The sequence below is a fragment of the Tachyglossus aculeatus genome (genome assembly GCF_015852505.1).
Source record: "Tachyglossus aculeatus isolate mTacAcu1 chromosome 12 unlocalized genomic scaffold, mTacAcu1.pri SUPER_6_unloc_1, whole genome shotgun sequence".
In the NCBI taxonomy this organism is placed as follows: Eukaryota; Metazoa; Chordata; class Mammalia; order Monotremata; family Tachyglossidae; genus Tachyglossus; species Tachyglossus aculeatus.
In genome coordinates, this window is record NW_024044828.1 from 2,519,737 (window position 1) to 2,535,334 (window position 15,598).

General features: G+C 47.0%; 1 protein-coding gene across 3 annotated transcripts in view; it reads left to right on the forward strand.

Moving 5' to 3' along the window:
• Positions 1-589: 589 nt before the first annotated feature.
• The window catches only part of PUS7 (pseudouridine synthase 7), a 37,524-nt gene continuing 22,515 nt past the window's right edge, over positions 590-15,598 (forward strand). For 2 of the 3 annotated variants that reach the window (XM_038740960.1, XM_038740962.1), the window contains exons 1-5: positions 590-661; positions 7,542-7,992; positions 11,634-11,718; positions 12,270-12,371; positions 13,793-13,937. In XM_038740960.1, coding sequence (XP_038596888.1) covers positions 7,574-7,992; positions 11,634-11,718; positions 12,270-12,371; positions 13,793-13,937 — 751 coding nt within the window. In that variant the 5' untranslated portion in view covers positions 590-661; positions 7,542-7,573. Of the gene's footprint in view, positions 662-6,253; positions 6,319-7,541; positions 7,993-11,633; positions 11,719-12,269; positions 12,372-13,792; positions 13,938-15,598 lie in introns of those variants that run through there. The other variant, XM_038740961.1, reaches the window with a different exon arrangement.

Consider the following 15,598-nt stretch of genomic DNA (forward strand, 5'->3'; position numbering starts at 1 on the left):
CCTGGCCTGGAATGCCCTCCCTTCCTGCATCCGCCAAGCTAGCTCTCTTCCTCCCTTCAAGGCCCTACTGAGCGTTCACCTCCTCCAGGAGGCCTTCCCACACTGAGCCCCCTCCTTCCTCTCCCCCCCTCTCCATCGCCCCCCCGCCTTACCTCCTTCCCTTCCCCACAACACCCCTGTATATGTATATATGTTTGTACGTATTTATTACTCTATTTATTGATTTATTTTACTTGTACATATTTATCCTACTTATTTTATGTTGTTAATATGTTTGGTTTTGTTCCCTCTCTCCCCCTTCTAGACTGCGAGCCCACTGTTGGGTCGGGACCGCCTCTAGATGTTGCCGACTTGGACTTCCCAAGCGCTTAGTACGGTGCTCTGCACACAGTAAGCGCTCACTAAATACTCTTGAATGAATGAATGAAGGGGGGGGCGCATGCGCCTGGAAGTCGGAGGTGTGTAGGGGGGGGGGCGCATGCGCCTGGAAGTCGGAGGCGTCGGGGGGCGCATGCGCCTGGAAGTCGGAGGCGGTGGGGGCGCATGCGCCTGGGCGTCAGGGGGGCGGGGCGCGCATGCGTGCTGAGGTCCCGTTCCCACGCTGGGCGGCCGCCGGCGCCCGCAGACCTTCCGCGGCCCTCCTCGACCCGCCAGGCCCCCGGTGAGTGCCCCGGCCGCGCCCGGGAGTGTCCACGGTGACCAGACCCGACCTCCCGCCTCGCCCTGTCCGTCCGTTCCCCCCCCGCCGCGGGAGCGGAATGGTACAGTCCGGGCCGCCCGGGTCACGTGGTCTGGGGTCGCGTGCTCCGACCGCGCGCCCCCTAACGGCCGCCCGGAGGGAGTGCGGGGCGGGGGGCGGAGGGGGCCCTTCGCCCTTAATTATCAATCAATCAATCAATCGTATTTATTGAGCGCCTACTGTGTGCAGAGCACTGTACTAACCGCTTGGGAACGACCTGTATATATGTTTGTACATATTTATTACTCTATTTTACTTGTACATATCTATTCTATTTATTTTATTTTGTTAGTATGTTTGGTTTTGTTCTCTGTCTCCCCCTTTTAGACTGTGAGCCCACTGTTGGGTAGGGACCGTCTCTATGTGTTGCCAATTTGTACTTCCCAAGCGCTTAGTACAGTGCCCTGGGAAGGAGGCCTTCCCAGACTGAGCCCCTTCCTTCCTCTCCCCCTCGTCCCGCCTCCATCCCTCCCTTCTTACCTCCTTCCCTTCCCCACAGCACCTGTATATATGTTTGTACATATTTACTATTCTATTTATTTTACTTGTACATATCTATTCTATTTATTTTATTTTGTTAGTATGTTTGGTTTTGTTCTCTGTCTCCCCCTTTTAGACTGTGAGCCCGCTGTTGGGTAGGGACCGTCTCTATATGTTGCCAATTTGTACTTCCCAAGCGCTTAGTACAGTGCTCTGCACATAGTAAGCGCTCAATAAATACGATTGATGATGATGATGATGATGATGATGCACACAGTAAGCGCTCAATAAATGCGATTGATGATGATGATGACCCTTCATTAAGACCCTAATTGTGGGGTTTGTTAAGCCCTCACGGTGTGCCAGGCCCTGTACTAAGCGCTGGGCTGGGTAGTAATACTAATCATAATAATGATGGTGTCTGTTAAGTGCTTACTAAGTGCCAAGCACTGTTCTAATTGCTGGGGTAGTATTCATTCATTCAGTGGTATTTATTGAGCGCTTACTTTGTGCAGAGCACTGTACTAAGCGCTTGGGAATGACCCTTCATTAAGACCCTAACTGTGGGGTTTGTTAAGCCCTCACGGTGTGCCAGGCCCTGTACTAAGCGCTGGGCTGGGTAGTAATAATAATCATAATAATGATGATGATGATGGCATTTGTTAAGCGCTTACTATGTGCAAAGCACTGTTCTAAGCGCTGGGGGGGGATAGAGTGTGATCAAGTTGTCCCACATAGGGCTCACAGTCTTAATCCCCATTTTTACAGATGAGGTAGCTGAGGCTCAGAGAAGTTAGGTGACTTGCCCAAGGTCACACAGCAGACTTGTGGTGGAGCCGGGATTCGAACCCATTCATTCAATCGTATTTATTGAGCGCTTACTTTGTGCAGAGCACTGTACCAAGCGCTTGGGAATGACCCTTTATTAAGACCTTAATTGTGAGGTTTGTTAAGCCCTCACGGTGTGCCAGGCCCTGTACTAAGCGCTGGGCTGGGTAGTAATAATAATGGTGTTGTCTGCTAAGCGCTTACTAAGTGCCAAACACTGTTCTAAGCGCTGAGGTAATATTCATTCATTCATTCAATCGTATTTATTGAGTGCTTACTGTGTGCAGAGCACTGTAAGCGCTTGGGAACGACCCTTCATTGTGAGGTTTGATAAGCCCTCACGGTGTGCCAGGCCCTGTACTAAGCGCTGGGCTGGATAGTAATAATAATCATAATAATGATGGTGTCTGTTAAGTGCTTACTGAGTGCCAAGAACTGTTCTAAGTGCTGCGGTAATATTCATTTATTCAATCGTATTTATTGAGTGCTTACTGTGTGCAGAGCGCTTGGGAACAGTCCTTCATTAAGACCCTAATTGTGAGGTTTGTTAAGCCCTCACGGTGTGCCAGGCCCTGTACTAAGCGCTGGGCTGGGTAGTAATAATAATCGTAATAATGATGGTGTCTGCTAAGCGCTTACTAAGTGCCAAACACTGTTCTAAGCGCTGGGGTAATATTCATTCAGTCGTATGTATTGAGCGCTTACTGTGTGCAGAGCACTGTACTAAGCGTTGAGGTAATAATCATTCATTCATTCAGTTGTATTTATTGAGTGCCTACTGTGTGCAGAGCACTGTACTAAGCGCTTGGGAATGACCCTTCATTAAGACCCTAATTGTGGGGTTTGTTAAGCCCTCACGGTGTGCCAGGCCCTGTACTAAGCGCTGGGCTGGATAGTAATAATAATCATAATAATGATGGTGTCTGTTAAGCGCTTACTAAGTGCCAAGCACTGTTCTAAGCGCTGGGATAATAATAATTCATTCATTCAATCGTATTTATTGAGCGCTTACTGTCTGCAGAGCACTGTACTAAGCGCTTGGGAATGACCCTTCATTAAGACCCTAACTTTGGGCCTTGTTAAGCCCTCACAGTATGCCAGGCCCTGTACTAAGCACTGGGCTGGATAGTAATAATAATCATAATAATGATGGTGTCTGTTAAGTGCTTACTAAGTGCCAAGCACTGTTCTAAGCACTGCGGTAATATTCATTCATTCACTCATTCAATCTTATTTATTGAGCAATTATTGTGTGCAGAGCACTGGCCTAAGCGCCTGGGAAGTACAAGTCGGTAATAATAATGATGGTATTTGTTAAGCACTTACTATGTGCCAGGCACTGTTCTAAGCGCTGGGGTAGATACAAGGTGATCAGGTTGTCCCACGTGGGGCTCGCAGTCTTTGCCCCCATTTTACAGATGAGGGAACTGAGGCCCAGAGAAGTGAAGTGACTTTCCTAAGGTCTAAGGGGGAGGGACAACAGGTATTGAATTCTCATTTGACAGATGAGGAAACTGAGGCCCGGAGAAGTGAAGTGACTGACCCAGTGGCGGAGCCAGGATTAGAACCCATGACCTCTGACTCCCAAGCCCAGGCTCTTTCCACTGAGCCACGTTGTGTTAATAATAATAATAATAATAATAATGATGGTATTTGTGAAGCACTTGCTATGTGCCAAGCACTCTTCTAAGTGCTGGAGTAATTAATTAATGATGGTATTTGTGAAGCGCTTACTGTGTGCCAAGCACTCTTCTAATTGCTGGAGTAATTAATTAATGGTGGTATTTGTGAAGTGTTCTAAGCGCTGGGGGAGATCCAGGCTAATCAGGTTGTCCCAAGTGGGGCTCACAGTGTGAATCCCCATTTTACAGATGAGGTCACCGAGGAACAGAGAAGTGAAGTGAGTTTCCCACAGTCACACAGCTGATGATAAGTGGCAGAGCCAGGATTAGAACCCACAACCTCCGACTCCCAAGCCCGGGCTCTTTCCCCTGAGCCATGCCGCTTTTCCAGCTCTCCAGCTGTTGTACACCTTCCCTGTCTCACGTTCATTCAGTGATATTTACTGAGCGCTTACTGTGTGCAAAGCGCTGTATTAAGCGCTTAGGGTAGTGCAGTAGAGCAGCACATTCCCTGCCCGCAGCAAGCTAGAGGGGGAGACAATCAATCAATCAATCAATCGTATTTATTGAGCGCTTACTGTGTGCAGAGCACTGTACTAATATAAATATTAGTAATATAAATAAATAGATAAATAAGTTACAGACATCTACACATATGTGCCATGGTAACGGGAGGGAGGGTGAATAGAGGAGCAAGAAAAAGTGGCGCAGAAGGGAGTGGGAGAAGAGGTCCTGGGTTCTAATCCCACTCCACCCCTTGTCTGCTGGGTGACCTTGAGCAAGTCATCTCACTTCTCTGGGCCTCAGTTCCCTCATCTGTAAAATGGGGACTGAAACTGGTGAGCCCCACGTGGGACAGGGACTCCGTCCAACCCGACCTGCTGGTGTCCACCCCAGCGCCTGGCACATAGTTAAGCGCTTAACAAGTCCCACAGTTGTTATTGTGATTAAGAGGAGAGGAGGGCTTAGTCAGGGAAGGCTTCTTGGAGGAGATGGGCCTTCAGTAAAGTTTGGAAGTGGGGGAGAGTTGTTATCTGTCTGATATGAGGATGGGGGGGTAATCCAGGTCATTCATTCATTCATTCAATCGTATTTATTGAGCGCTTACTGTGTGCAGAGCACTGTACTCTATATGGCAACATATAGAGGCGGTACCTACTCAACAGTGGGCTCACAGTCTAGAAGGGGGAGACAGAGAACAAAATATATTAACAAAATAAAATAAATAGAATAAATATGTACAAATAAAATAAATAGAGTAATAAATACGTACAAACATACAGAGGGAGGATGTGGGTGAGAGGTCCACGGAGAGACGGACCAGATTATTGAGGTACCGACCCTTTCCCAGATGAGGTAACCGAGGCCCAGAGAAGTGGAGCGACTCGCCCAAGGTCACACAGCAGGCAAGCGGCAGAGTCGGGATTGGAACCCACAACCCTCTGGCTCCCGGGCTCGTGCTCAAACTCTTTTATAAGTGTGAAATGTGTCCAGTGCCCATCATTACAGGGCTTGGCACATAGTAAGCACTGAGTAATAATAGTAATAATAACAGCAATTGTCAGCGCTTGCTGTGTGCCAGGCACTGTACTAAGCACTGGGATAGATACAAGGAAATTGGCTTGGAGACAGTCCCTGTCCCACATGGGGCTCGCAGTCTTAATCCCCGTATTACAGTTAACTGAGGCACAGAGAAGTGAAGTGACTTACCCAAAGTCACACAGCGGACAGACGGCAGAGTCTCATTTCCCTCATCTGGAAAATGGGGATCAGGACCATCATCGGTCCGGGGTTAAAAGCTGCGTCATCGGACTTCCAGGCCTGTGTTCTTTCCATTATATATATATTATATATATATATATTATACATTTATTACTCTATCTTGTACATATCTATTCTATTTATTTTATTTTGTTAGTATGTTTGGTTTTGTTCTCTGTCTCCCCCTACTAGACTGTGAGCCCGCTGTTGGGGAGGGACCGTCTCTATGTGTTGCCGACTTGGACTTCCCAAGCGCTTAGTCCAGTGCTCTGCACACAGTAAGCGCTCAGTAAATGCGATTGATTGATTGATTAAGGCCCTGCTGAGAGCTCACCTCCTCCAGGAGGCCTTCCCAGACTGAGCCCCTTCCTTCCTCTCCCCCTCGTCCCCCTCTCCATCCCCCCATCTTACCTCCCTCCCTTCCCCACAGCACCTGTATATATGTATATATGTTTGTACATATATATATATATTTTTTACTCTATTTGTTTATTTAATTTATTTGTACATATCTATTCTATTTATTTTATTTTGTTAGTATGTTTGGTTTTGTTCTCTGTCTCCCCCTTTTAGACTGTGAGCCCACTGTTGGGGAGGGACTGTCTCTAGATGTTGCCAATTTGTACTTCCCAAGTGCTTAGTCCAGTGCTCTGCACACAGTAAGCGCTCAATAAATGCGATTGGTGATGATGATTAAGACGTCCCACTTCTCGTAATTAGTAACTAGTGGCTTTTGCTGGGCTTCCTTCCCCTTGCTGGCCTGGTCATTCACTTGGTCAGGGGGCCGGCCTGGTCAGTAGTAGTTGATGAATGCCGACTGTGTACAGAACAGGGGCCTAAAAAACCCGTGAGAAGAGAAGAGACTGTCACCTCCTGCCTCCTGAGAAGGTCGGTGGAGCGGAATTGTTTAAACATGGTGGGGAGCAGGGGGAAAAACACAGATGACTTGTTAAGAGCAGGATTATGGGATAAATAAATCGTAAATAAATCGTGTCTGTCAGTTGAAACATCCATAAGCAGTCAGGGTGGCTGTCGGGAGGTTGTTTCCCTCACACCCCACCCACCCCTTCCGTGCCTCCGAGAAGGGACTTGTGACGAGCGGAGGATCGTTCATTTCATTCCCGGAGGTGGAGGATTTGAAGGAGTAGGAGGGTTTGTTGAGGGCCCATTTGGTGCAGTAGACTATAATAGGTACTTGGAGAGCTCGGAGTAAAGGAGCGGCACGTTCCGTGCCGCAAGAAGCTTCCGCTCTAACAGGGGAAACGCACATCAGTACCCACATGTTGATGTGGAGGTAAAAAATAAGTTGAGAAAGAGTGTGGCGTAATGGGTGGAGCGCAGCTGGGAGTCAGGAGGACCTGGGTTCTAATTCCGGCTCCGCCACTTGTCGGCTGTGTGACCCTGGGCGAGCCGCTTCACTTCTCTTGGGCCTCAGTTCCCTCATCTGGAAAGTGGGGATTAGGACCGTGAGCCCCACGTGGGACAGGGACTGTGTCCAGCCTGATCAGCTTGGAGAAGCAGCGTGGCTCAGTGGAAAGAGCCTGGGCTTTGGAGTCAGAGGTCGTGGGTTCGAATCCCGGCTCCGCCACGTGTCTGCTGTGTGACCTTGGGCAAGTCACTTCAGTTCTCTGAGCCTCAGTTCCCTCATCTGTAAAATGGGGATTGAGACTGTGAGCCCCACGTGGGGACAACCTGATCACTTTGTACCCCCCCAGCGCTTAGAACAGTGCTTTGCACATAGTAAGGGCTGAACAAATGCCAACATTATTATTATCATCTATCCCAGAATTAGAACCCCGTCCTTCTGACTCTCAGGCCTGTGCTGTACCCAGTAATTCACCGAGTGCTCAGTGCAGTGCTCTGCACACAGTACGCGCTCAGTCAGCACCATTGATTGAGGTAAAAAATGCCTCCATTCATTCATTCAATCGTATTTATTGAGCGCTTACTGTTTGGGAAGTACTTCCCAAGTAAGCCTCTACTTAGCAGCAACTGTCTCTACCTCCGACCATGGACCCGACCGGATCACCTGCGGTTGCCCGCTTCGCCCCGGGCTGTTGGTCTTTAAAAACTGGGTTCTTCCTTTCCTTCCTTTGTCCCTTCTTCAATAGGTTCCCTCCGATGCCGTCTTAGCGCATTAAACATGGAAACTCCAGAAACGCCACCCGTTTCCCTGAAGCGTCGCCTGTCCGCAGAGGATGCCGGGCTGGCCCAGGGGGAAGAGGCCAAACGGCTCAAGGGCCCGGAGAGCTGCCCTCCAAGAGACGCCGCCCGACCGGAGAAGATCCCCGAGCAGAATTCCCCTCCGGGGGCCAAGCAGCCTGCTTCCCTGCCCTGCCGGGACCAGAGAGCCAACTCTGAGGCCCAGAACGAGGAAGACGACGACCGGGAGGAGCAGGAGGAGGAAGAAGAGGACGATGATGGCCTGCCAGAGGAGGGTGACGAGGCCGGAGAGGTAGAGAGCTTCGCGGACATGATGAAGCATGGGCTGACGGAGCTGGACGTGGGCATCACCAAGTTTGTGAGCAAGCACCAGGGCTTCTCGGGAATCTTAAAAGAAAGGTACGTGCCCGGAGGCCGGGTGGGCCTGCGTTGCCCCGTCTTTAGTCTGTAAATACTTTAGGCTTCAGTCGGAGTTATGGAGCGCTTACTGCATGTAGAAAACTGTCCTTTGCACTCAGGATAGCACATTACCACAGAGTTGGCAGACATGTTCCCTACCCACAATGAGCTCACAGTCCAGAGGATGATGATAATAATAATGATGGTATTTGTTCATTCATTCAGTTGTATTTATTGAGCGCTTACTGTCTGCAGAACACTGTACTAAGCGGGGAAGTACAAGTCGGCAACATACAGAGACGGTCCCTACCCAACAACGGGCTCACAGTCTAGAAGGGGGAGACAGACAACAAAACGAAACATGGAGACAGGTGTCAAGTCGTCAGAACAAATAGAATTAAAGCCAAGTGCACATCATTAACAAAATAAATAGAATAGTAAATATGTATAAGTAAAATAAAAAGGGTAATAAATCTGTACAAACATATATACAGGTGCTGTGGGGAGAGGAAGGAGGTAGGGTGGGGGGGATGGGGAGGAGGAGAGGAAAAAGGGGGCTCAGTCGGGGAAGGCCTCTTGGAGGAGGTGAGCTCTCAGTAGGGCTTTGAAGGGAGGAAGGCTTGGCGGATTTGTGGAGGGAGGGCATTCCAGGCCAGGGGGAAGTGCTTACCATGTGCCACGCACTGTTCTAAGCGCTGGGGTAGATACAAGGTCATCAGGTTGTCCCACGTGGGGCTCATACTCTCAGTCCCCATTTTCCAGATGAGGTAACTGAGGCGCAGAGAAGTTAAGTGGCTTGCCCAGGGTCACACAGCAGACAAGTGGCGGAGCAGGGATTAGAACCCACATCCTCTGACTCCCAACCGGTGCTCTTTCCACTAAGCCACGCTGCTTTCAACTTTTAATAACTTGAAGGAGATATGGTAGATTAGCAATGGACAGTAATAAGGACACAAAGATAGAAAGGGTTACATGTCTGCATCATCCTCAGCCTTTACTGTAAGAAGAACAAAGTAGAAGAGCCAGTGAAGGTGAGGGGGGAATGATATCAAGCCTTTCAGTTGCCATTAAGACAGACTCTTTGTTTGAAGTATCACTGGTGTCATGCCCCCCAGTAAACCAATAAATGACACCAATTTCAAACCTGTTCTCAATTTAAGGCATCTGCAGTTCATACAAATGGCCCTTGGAACATTTCTGAATTTTCCCCTCACTTCAGCTCAACACCATGTCAGTTTCTGCCACGTGGCCTTGGGCAAGTCACTTCACTTGTCCATGCCTCAGTTCCCTCATCTGTAAAATGGGGATTAAGCCTGTGCTCCCCATGTGGAACAAACAGGGTTTCTGTCCAACCTGATCAGCTTGTATCTACCCCCACACTTAGTATAGTGCCTGACATAGTAAGCACTTAAATACCATTAAATATATATATATACACATTTTAATATATATTAAAAATAAGCCTCCTTCTGGGCTTCAAAATCGTAGGCAGCAGAGGGGTTGGAGTGGATCACTACAGGAACCCATGGGGAAATAGAGGAATAACTTTAAAAAGCTCTAATTTGGAGGATAAGTTTAAAGAGGGAAGGAGTGTTTGAGCCTGGGGGTCTGGAGGGTTGGACAGTTCTCCTGAGGTGGGGCACCAGAGAGGGTCGACACATCAGTTTTACCTCAGCTGAAGTAAAAAATCAGCCACCCTATCATGGAATCACGTCTCCGACTCAATATAAATGCGTGACTATGTCTCTGTTACTCATCTGTAGTTGATTGAGAAACCGATTCTGGGTAATTGTGGTAAAAACAGAGTATCCGACCTCGGTTCTGGAACCAATTCCCCATTTATAGCATCGTCCCTCTGAGGAAATTCGTTCCGGCGCACAACCTTTTACTTCTGACGGGAATTTCAAGTGCCAGTTACGTTTGAAGGCCTGCTGCCTGTAGGAAAAATCTCTGCATCAGAGAAACTTGCTGGAAACTAGCTGTGTATTACAACTTTGATTCTACTGAAAACTGGTTGTGGGCAGGGAATGTGTCTGTTTATTGTTATATTGTACTTTCCCAAGGGCTCAGTACAGTGCTCTGCACACAGTAAGCACTCAGTAAATACGATTGGCTGACTGACTTTGATTCAGTTGGAGAGGTTGATTTTTTACTCTGCATTGCTGGTCTATACCCCCTTTTGGTTAATTAAAAGTGAAATAGCAGCAAGGGCTTGGGAGTCAGGAGACGTGAGTTTCCTAGGGTTTCCCTGGCACACTTTGTGATCTTGAGCAAATCACTCAGTCTCTCTGAATGTCAATTTCCTTATCTGAAAATGGGGATAAGGTAGCTTGTGAGCACCAGATGGGACAGGGACTGTGTCTACTCTCAACCCTATGTCTCCTCCAGGGCCTAGCGGGCATTACCTGCTTAATGGATACTGGAAAAATAAAACATCACTAAACATAGTGAGAATACAGTGCATGGCTATGCATCCTATAATATAATAATAATGCATTTATTAAGCTCTTACTATGTGCAAAGCACTGTTCTAAGTGCTGGGGAGGCTACAAGGTGATCAGATTGTTCCATGGGGGGGCTTACTGTCAATCCCCATTTTACAGATGAGGGAACTGAGGCACAGAGAAGTGAAGTGACTTGCCCAAAGTCACACAGCTGACAAGTGGCGGAGCCGGGATTTGAACCCATGACCACTGACTCCAAAGCCCGGGCTCTTCCCACTGAGCCACGCTGCTTCTCCTGTCATCTTCTGGAATATTTTGGGATACTTCCCCTCTACTATGGTTAATTCCATAAAGGTTTAGGGAATCAGCAAGTGTAAGATGTGAATTTAATGGATGTCAATTATGTGGATCTGTGGGGACTTTATAAAAAAAAAATCACCAGACACTAGTAAAAACCCTGTAGTCCTTAGGTGGGCAATTTTTTCATGTCTTCAGCTTCCGTTTACAGAATGAACTCTTGGCACCAGCAATAAACCCTGATTGCAAACACTGTGCTGAGTTTGGATCGCTTTTTTCTCCAAGGAGAGAAATTACGCTGCTGGAGGCCCAGTTTTCGGTAGTAGTTGTTACCCAAAGAAAGTGATTCGATTTACTCTTAATTTTTGATTCAAATAGAATAAAAACGTTACATTGGTTCTTTTTTACATGTTGCGTTACCACTGCTTCTGTAGACTTTTCAAGGGGCCACCTTTCAGACCCATCCTCCAGACCAACCACGTGGTTAGTGTTAACCATTTCCTCAGAGAGAAGCGAGGGGCGGTGGCTGAGAAAGTTTATTTGACTGACTGTTTTCCATTGACAGTGAAGGCAGGAGATAATGGACCACTAAGAGCCATCGTAGACTATTTGATGTGTTTCTTCAGTAAGATTGCCTTCAACTCGCAACAGTCCTTCCACAGTAATGACCCTGAGGAGCTTTTGCGGTGTTAAAATAAGGGTTTTAGGTTAGGAAAATACTGATATCCTAACTGCTGACTGCCAGTATCAAGGATGATATGGTATGCTTCGTGCCACTCCTAAATTCCAGAAAGAATGGTCTTTTAATTCTCTACCACTCCCAAAACGTAATGAAAAGTGTGAAGGAAGTCACTATTCGTTGTGAGTTTTTTTTTTAACTACCTGTTTCTTTTTCATTAGATACTCAGACTTTGTTGTTCATGAAATAGGAAAAGACGGGCGTGTGAGCCATTTGGATGACTTGTCCGTACCAGTGGATGAGGAGGTAAAGTTAGGCTTTCAATCCAAGGAGGAAGTCTCCCCTTCCCCCTAGGTCATGCTGTTTTGCAGCTTATAATGCTGTATGTTAGTTATTCAATCAGTGGTGTGTATTGAGCGCTTACTGTCTGCAGAGCACCATACTAAGCACTTGGGAGTGTACACTCGAACAGAGTTGATAGCCACATTCCCTTCCCACAAGGAGCTTAGAGTCTAGAGGGGGAGACGGACTTTAAAATAAATTATATATAGATATGTGCCTAAGTGCCGTGGTGCTGAGGGTGGGATGAATTTTCAAGTGCTCAAAGGTGACAGATCCAAGTGAGTAGATGATGCAGAAGGGAGAGGGGATAGGGGAAAAGCGGGCTTAATCGGGGAAGGCCTCATGGAGGAAAAGTGATTTTAATATGACTTTTCAGGTGGAGAGAATGGTGGACTGTCAGCTATAGTGGGGGAGAGGGAATCCCGGGCCAGAGACAACATAGGGATGGGGTTGGCAACCATTCGAGGTACAGTAAGTTGGCATTCTATAATTTATGGCCAATTTTTTTTTTAAAGGATCCTTCAGAAGAAGTGTTTACAGTTTTGACAGCTGAGGATAAGCAGCGATTGGAAGAGCTTCAACTTTTTAAGAATAAGGAGGCCAGTGTGGCTATAGAGGTAGAGATGTCTCTTTGCTGGCTTCAGGACTCTGGTGGTGGTGAATGGGAGGATTCAAAGAAAATGTCCAGATTGTTAACAGAAGGGGTTATCTTCTGTTAGGGAATTTATCTCTAAGAGAGTTTTGCAATAATTCACCAATTTTGGGATTTTCGAATCTCTGCTTATTGGGCTGTTTTGGTGTGATTGCACGGGGCTGAAAGAGATTGCAGATCTGGGAGAAGAATTTTGAGGGCGTGAAGGCCTTCGTTGAAGGAGGAAAAAAAAATCAAAAGGTAGGATTTAGGAATACATCCCCTTTATTCCCCAAGAAAAAAAGCAAACATTGACCATGAGGTTATTTCTTTATGAGACCGCCAGCCTCTAAAGAGGACAGTATCAATCAGTCAGTCTATGTACTGAGTGCTTACTGTGGCATTAGAAGAGCGAAGTGTCAACAGGATGGGCTGAGTCATCTGAGTCTTTCGCTAGCAGACTGACCTTGGTAGTAGTAATAATAATAATAATAATAATAAGTAGAGGGTGAACTTGTTCATCACTACTCAAGAGTCTTCCCAGCAGACAGGGAATCACCATTCATTATCCTCCTGCTGTTACTGCTTTTTTTTTTTACCAAAGTGATTTGTAATTGGGACTGTGGCCCATAAGTGGGATGGAAATAATAAACTGTAGAATTGGTTAAGAGTTTGCTCTCTGCTAAGCGCTTGGTGTAGATACAGGATAGTTAGATCAGACCCAGTCCTTGTCCCACATGGGGATCGAGGTCTAAAAGGGAGGCAGAGCAGGCATTTTTCTCCCCATTTTACAGATGAGGGCACGGAGGCACGGAGAATGAAGTGACTTGCCCAAGGACACTTAGCAGACAGGTTCCAGAGCTAGGCTTAGAACCCGTGTCTCCTGACTCCCAGACTCTGGCTCTCTCTCCAGTAGGTGCCAAAATTGTGAAATGAAATGTGGCGCCCTTGTTGAGTGGGGGTAAAGGACTGTCCTTCTCCAGAAGGGGCTAGGGACCCTCCCTGAGAATTGGTCGTCTTCTGTAGAAACCACTTTCCAAAGCTGCCGGGAGAATCTGAGTTCCAAGAAGGAGGGCCATCAGACGACTTGACCAGAAAACAAGCTTCGGGGAAGTTGAGATTGAGCGGCTCCTCCATTCATTCGGTCCTATTTATTGAGCACTTAGTGCAAAGCACTGTACTAAACCCTTGGGAGAATACAGTATAACAGTAAGCAGGCACGTTTCCTGCCCACAACGAGCTTACGGTCTAGAGAGGGAGACGGCCATTAATATAAATAAATAAATTGCAGATACGTACTCAAGTGCTGTGGGGCTGGGAAGGGATATCCAGATGTTGGACTAAGTGGTAGCCAGTGAAATGTACCAATAAAATCCCGTCCTTCAAATATGTGTATTTTTTCCATAGGTTGTTGAAGACACGAAAGAAAAGAGAACCGTAATCCACCAAGCTGTGAAGTCCTTGTTTCCAGGATTGGAGACGAAAACGGAGGATAAAGAAGGGAAAAAGTACATCGTGGCTTACCATGCAGCCGGGCGGAAAGCATTGGCAAGTGAGTTTGCATGGGGGAAACCCTGGTATTCCTGCCCCCTGGGTGGCAGCGCCAATTAAGAATAATTACAATAATAATAAAAATTATGGTAGTTCTTCTCCCAACTGCCACCTCAACGATTACGTGCGTAGCAGGTTATATATTCCACCGTTGAAGGGTTTGTGTCTTGTTTTCTTCTGTCGAGTCGTCCCCGACCCATAGCGACACTATGGACATATCTCTTCCAGAGTACCCCACCTCCGTCTTCAGTCATTCTGGTAGTGTATCCGTAGAGTTTTCTTGGTAAAAATCCAAAAGTGGTTTACCATTGCCTCCTTCCACGCAGTCAACTTGTAGCAGATTGCCTTCCCCTTGCTAGCCATTGCCCAAGCTAGGAATGGAGTGGGTAGGCCTCTGCTTGACTCTCCATCCCATAGTCGAGACTGGTAGAATATTGGAAACTCTCTAAGTGTGACCCTGAGAGGGTGTTGAAGCATTTATTCACTCATTTATGTATCTTCCTCCCCTTTTTTTTTTTTTTTGCCTCAACTGTAAATGATCATGTGTCTCAAGGCTCCTTGAGGGCAGGGATTGGGTCTTATCTTTAATGTACTCTCTCAAGCGCGTAGTACAGTGCTCTACTCACAGTAGGTGCTCAAAAAATACTCTAGATTTATTGGACTCATTGTCCACCAGACTTCGCTCCTCAAGGATAGGAACAGACTATCGGAGGTACCTAGCTTTCCCTATAGGGTCCCCCTTATGAACTGCTCATCAGCTCATCGTGAATTTATCCAACTTCTTCCTGTACTTACTGATGATGTTTTTGTCCTGAGTAACTCTTGTTTTAAATCCACACAGTTTCACCTGCTGCCAAAGCCTTGTGCCGTGTAGAAATTGGCCCCAAATAACTTATGCTTTGACATTTTTAGATTTGGGGAAGGAATAGGAACCATGTCTGGCTTTCCCCACTGTGAATTTTCACAATAAGGGCTTAATAAATGCCATCACTGCCTTGGTAATGTGGCGTCGAGCAGGCCCTTTCTTATCTACAGTGAGAAATTGGTTTTACACATTGTCATAATGGGACCCAAACCACAAAGTCTAGGAAACAGAACACGCATAAAGAGCTAAATGTTTTAGGAATTGCTCCTGGTCTAGACCGGTGTAAGCTCCTCTTGGGCAGGGATCATCTATTCCTACTCTGTTGTATTCTCCCAAGTGCTTAGTTCAGTGCTCTGCACACAGTAAGCGCTTAATAAATGCCATCGATTGTAATAGGAGAAGAAATAGTTTACCGACAAGGTAATGCATTCACAGTAGCAGTGCACCCCAACAGCTTGAATCCTGATCTGTACTTTGGGGTCTGGTTTAGGTGAAGTGATAGCTCGTGGTATGTAAAGCGCTGTGTCTTCTTGACATGTTCACTACCCTCCAGAAGCCCCCCAACCCTCGGAAATGACTCCCAAGGGGGGACAGGAGGAATTTCCTATTCAGTGCAAACTAAGCACAAGGCCCCAAACATTGGGGTTTTGAGTTGGTTGGATGACACAAGCTTAACTTCAGAGAAGGCCCTGCACTCCTTCCACTTTTGATACTCTATCGTACATGAAGAGCAAGGGAAACACGAGTTGATGTTGAAAGACACCTGCCAAGTGACTACGTTTTCACTAGTACAGATT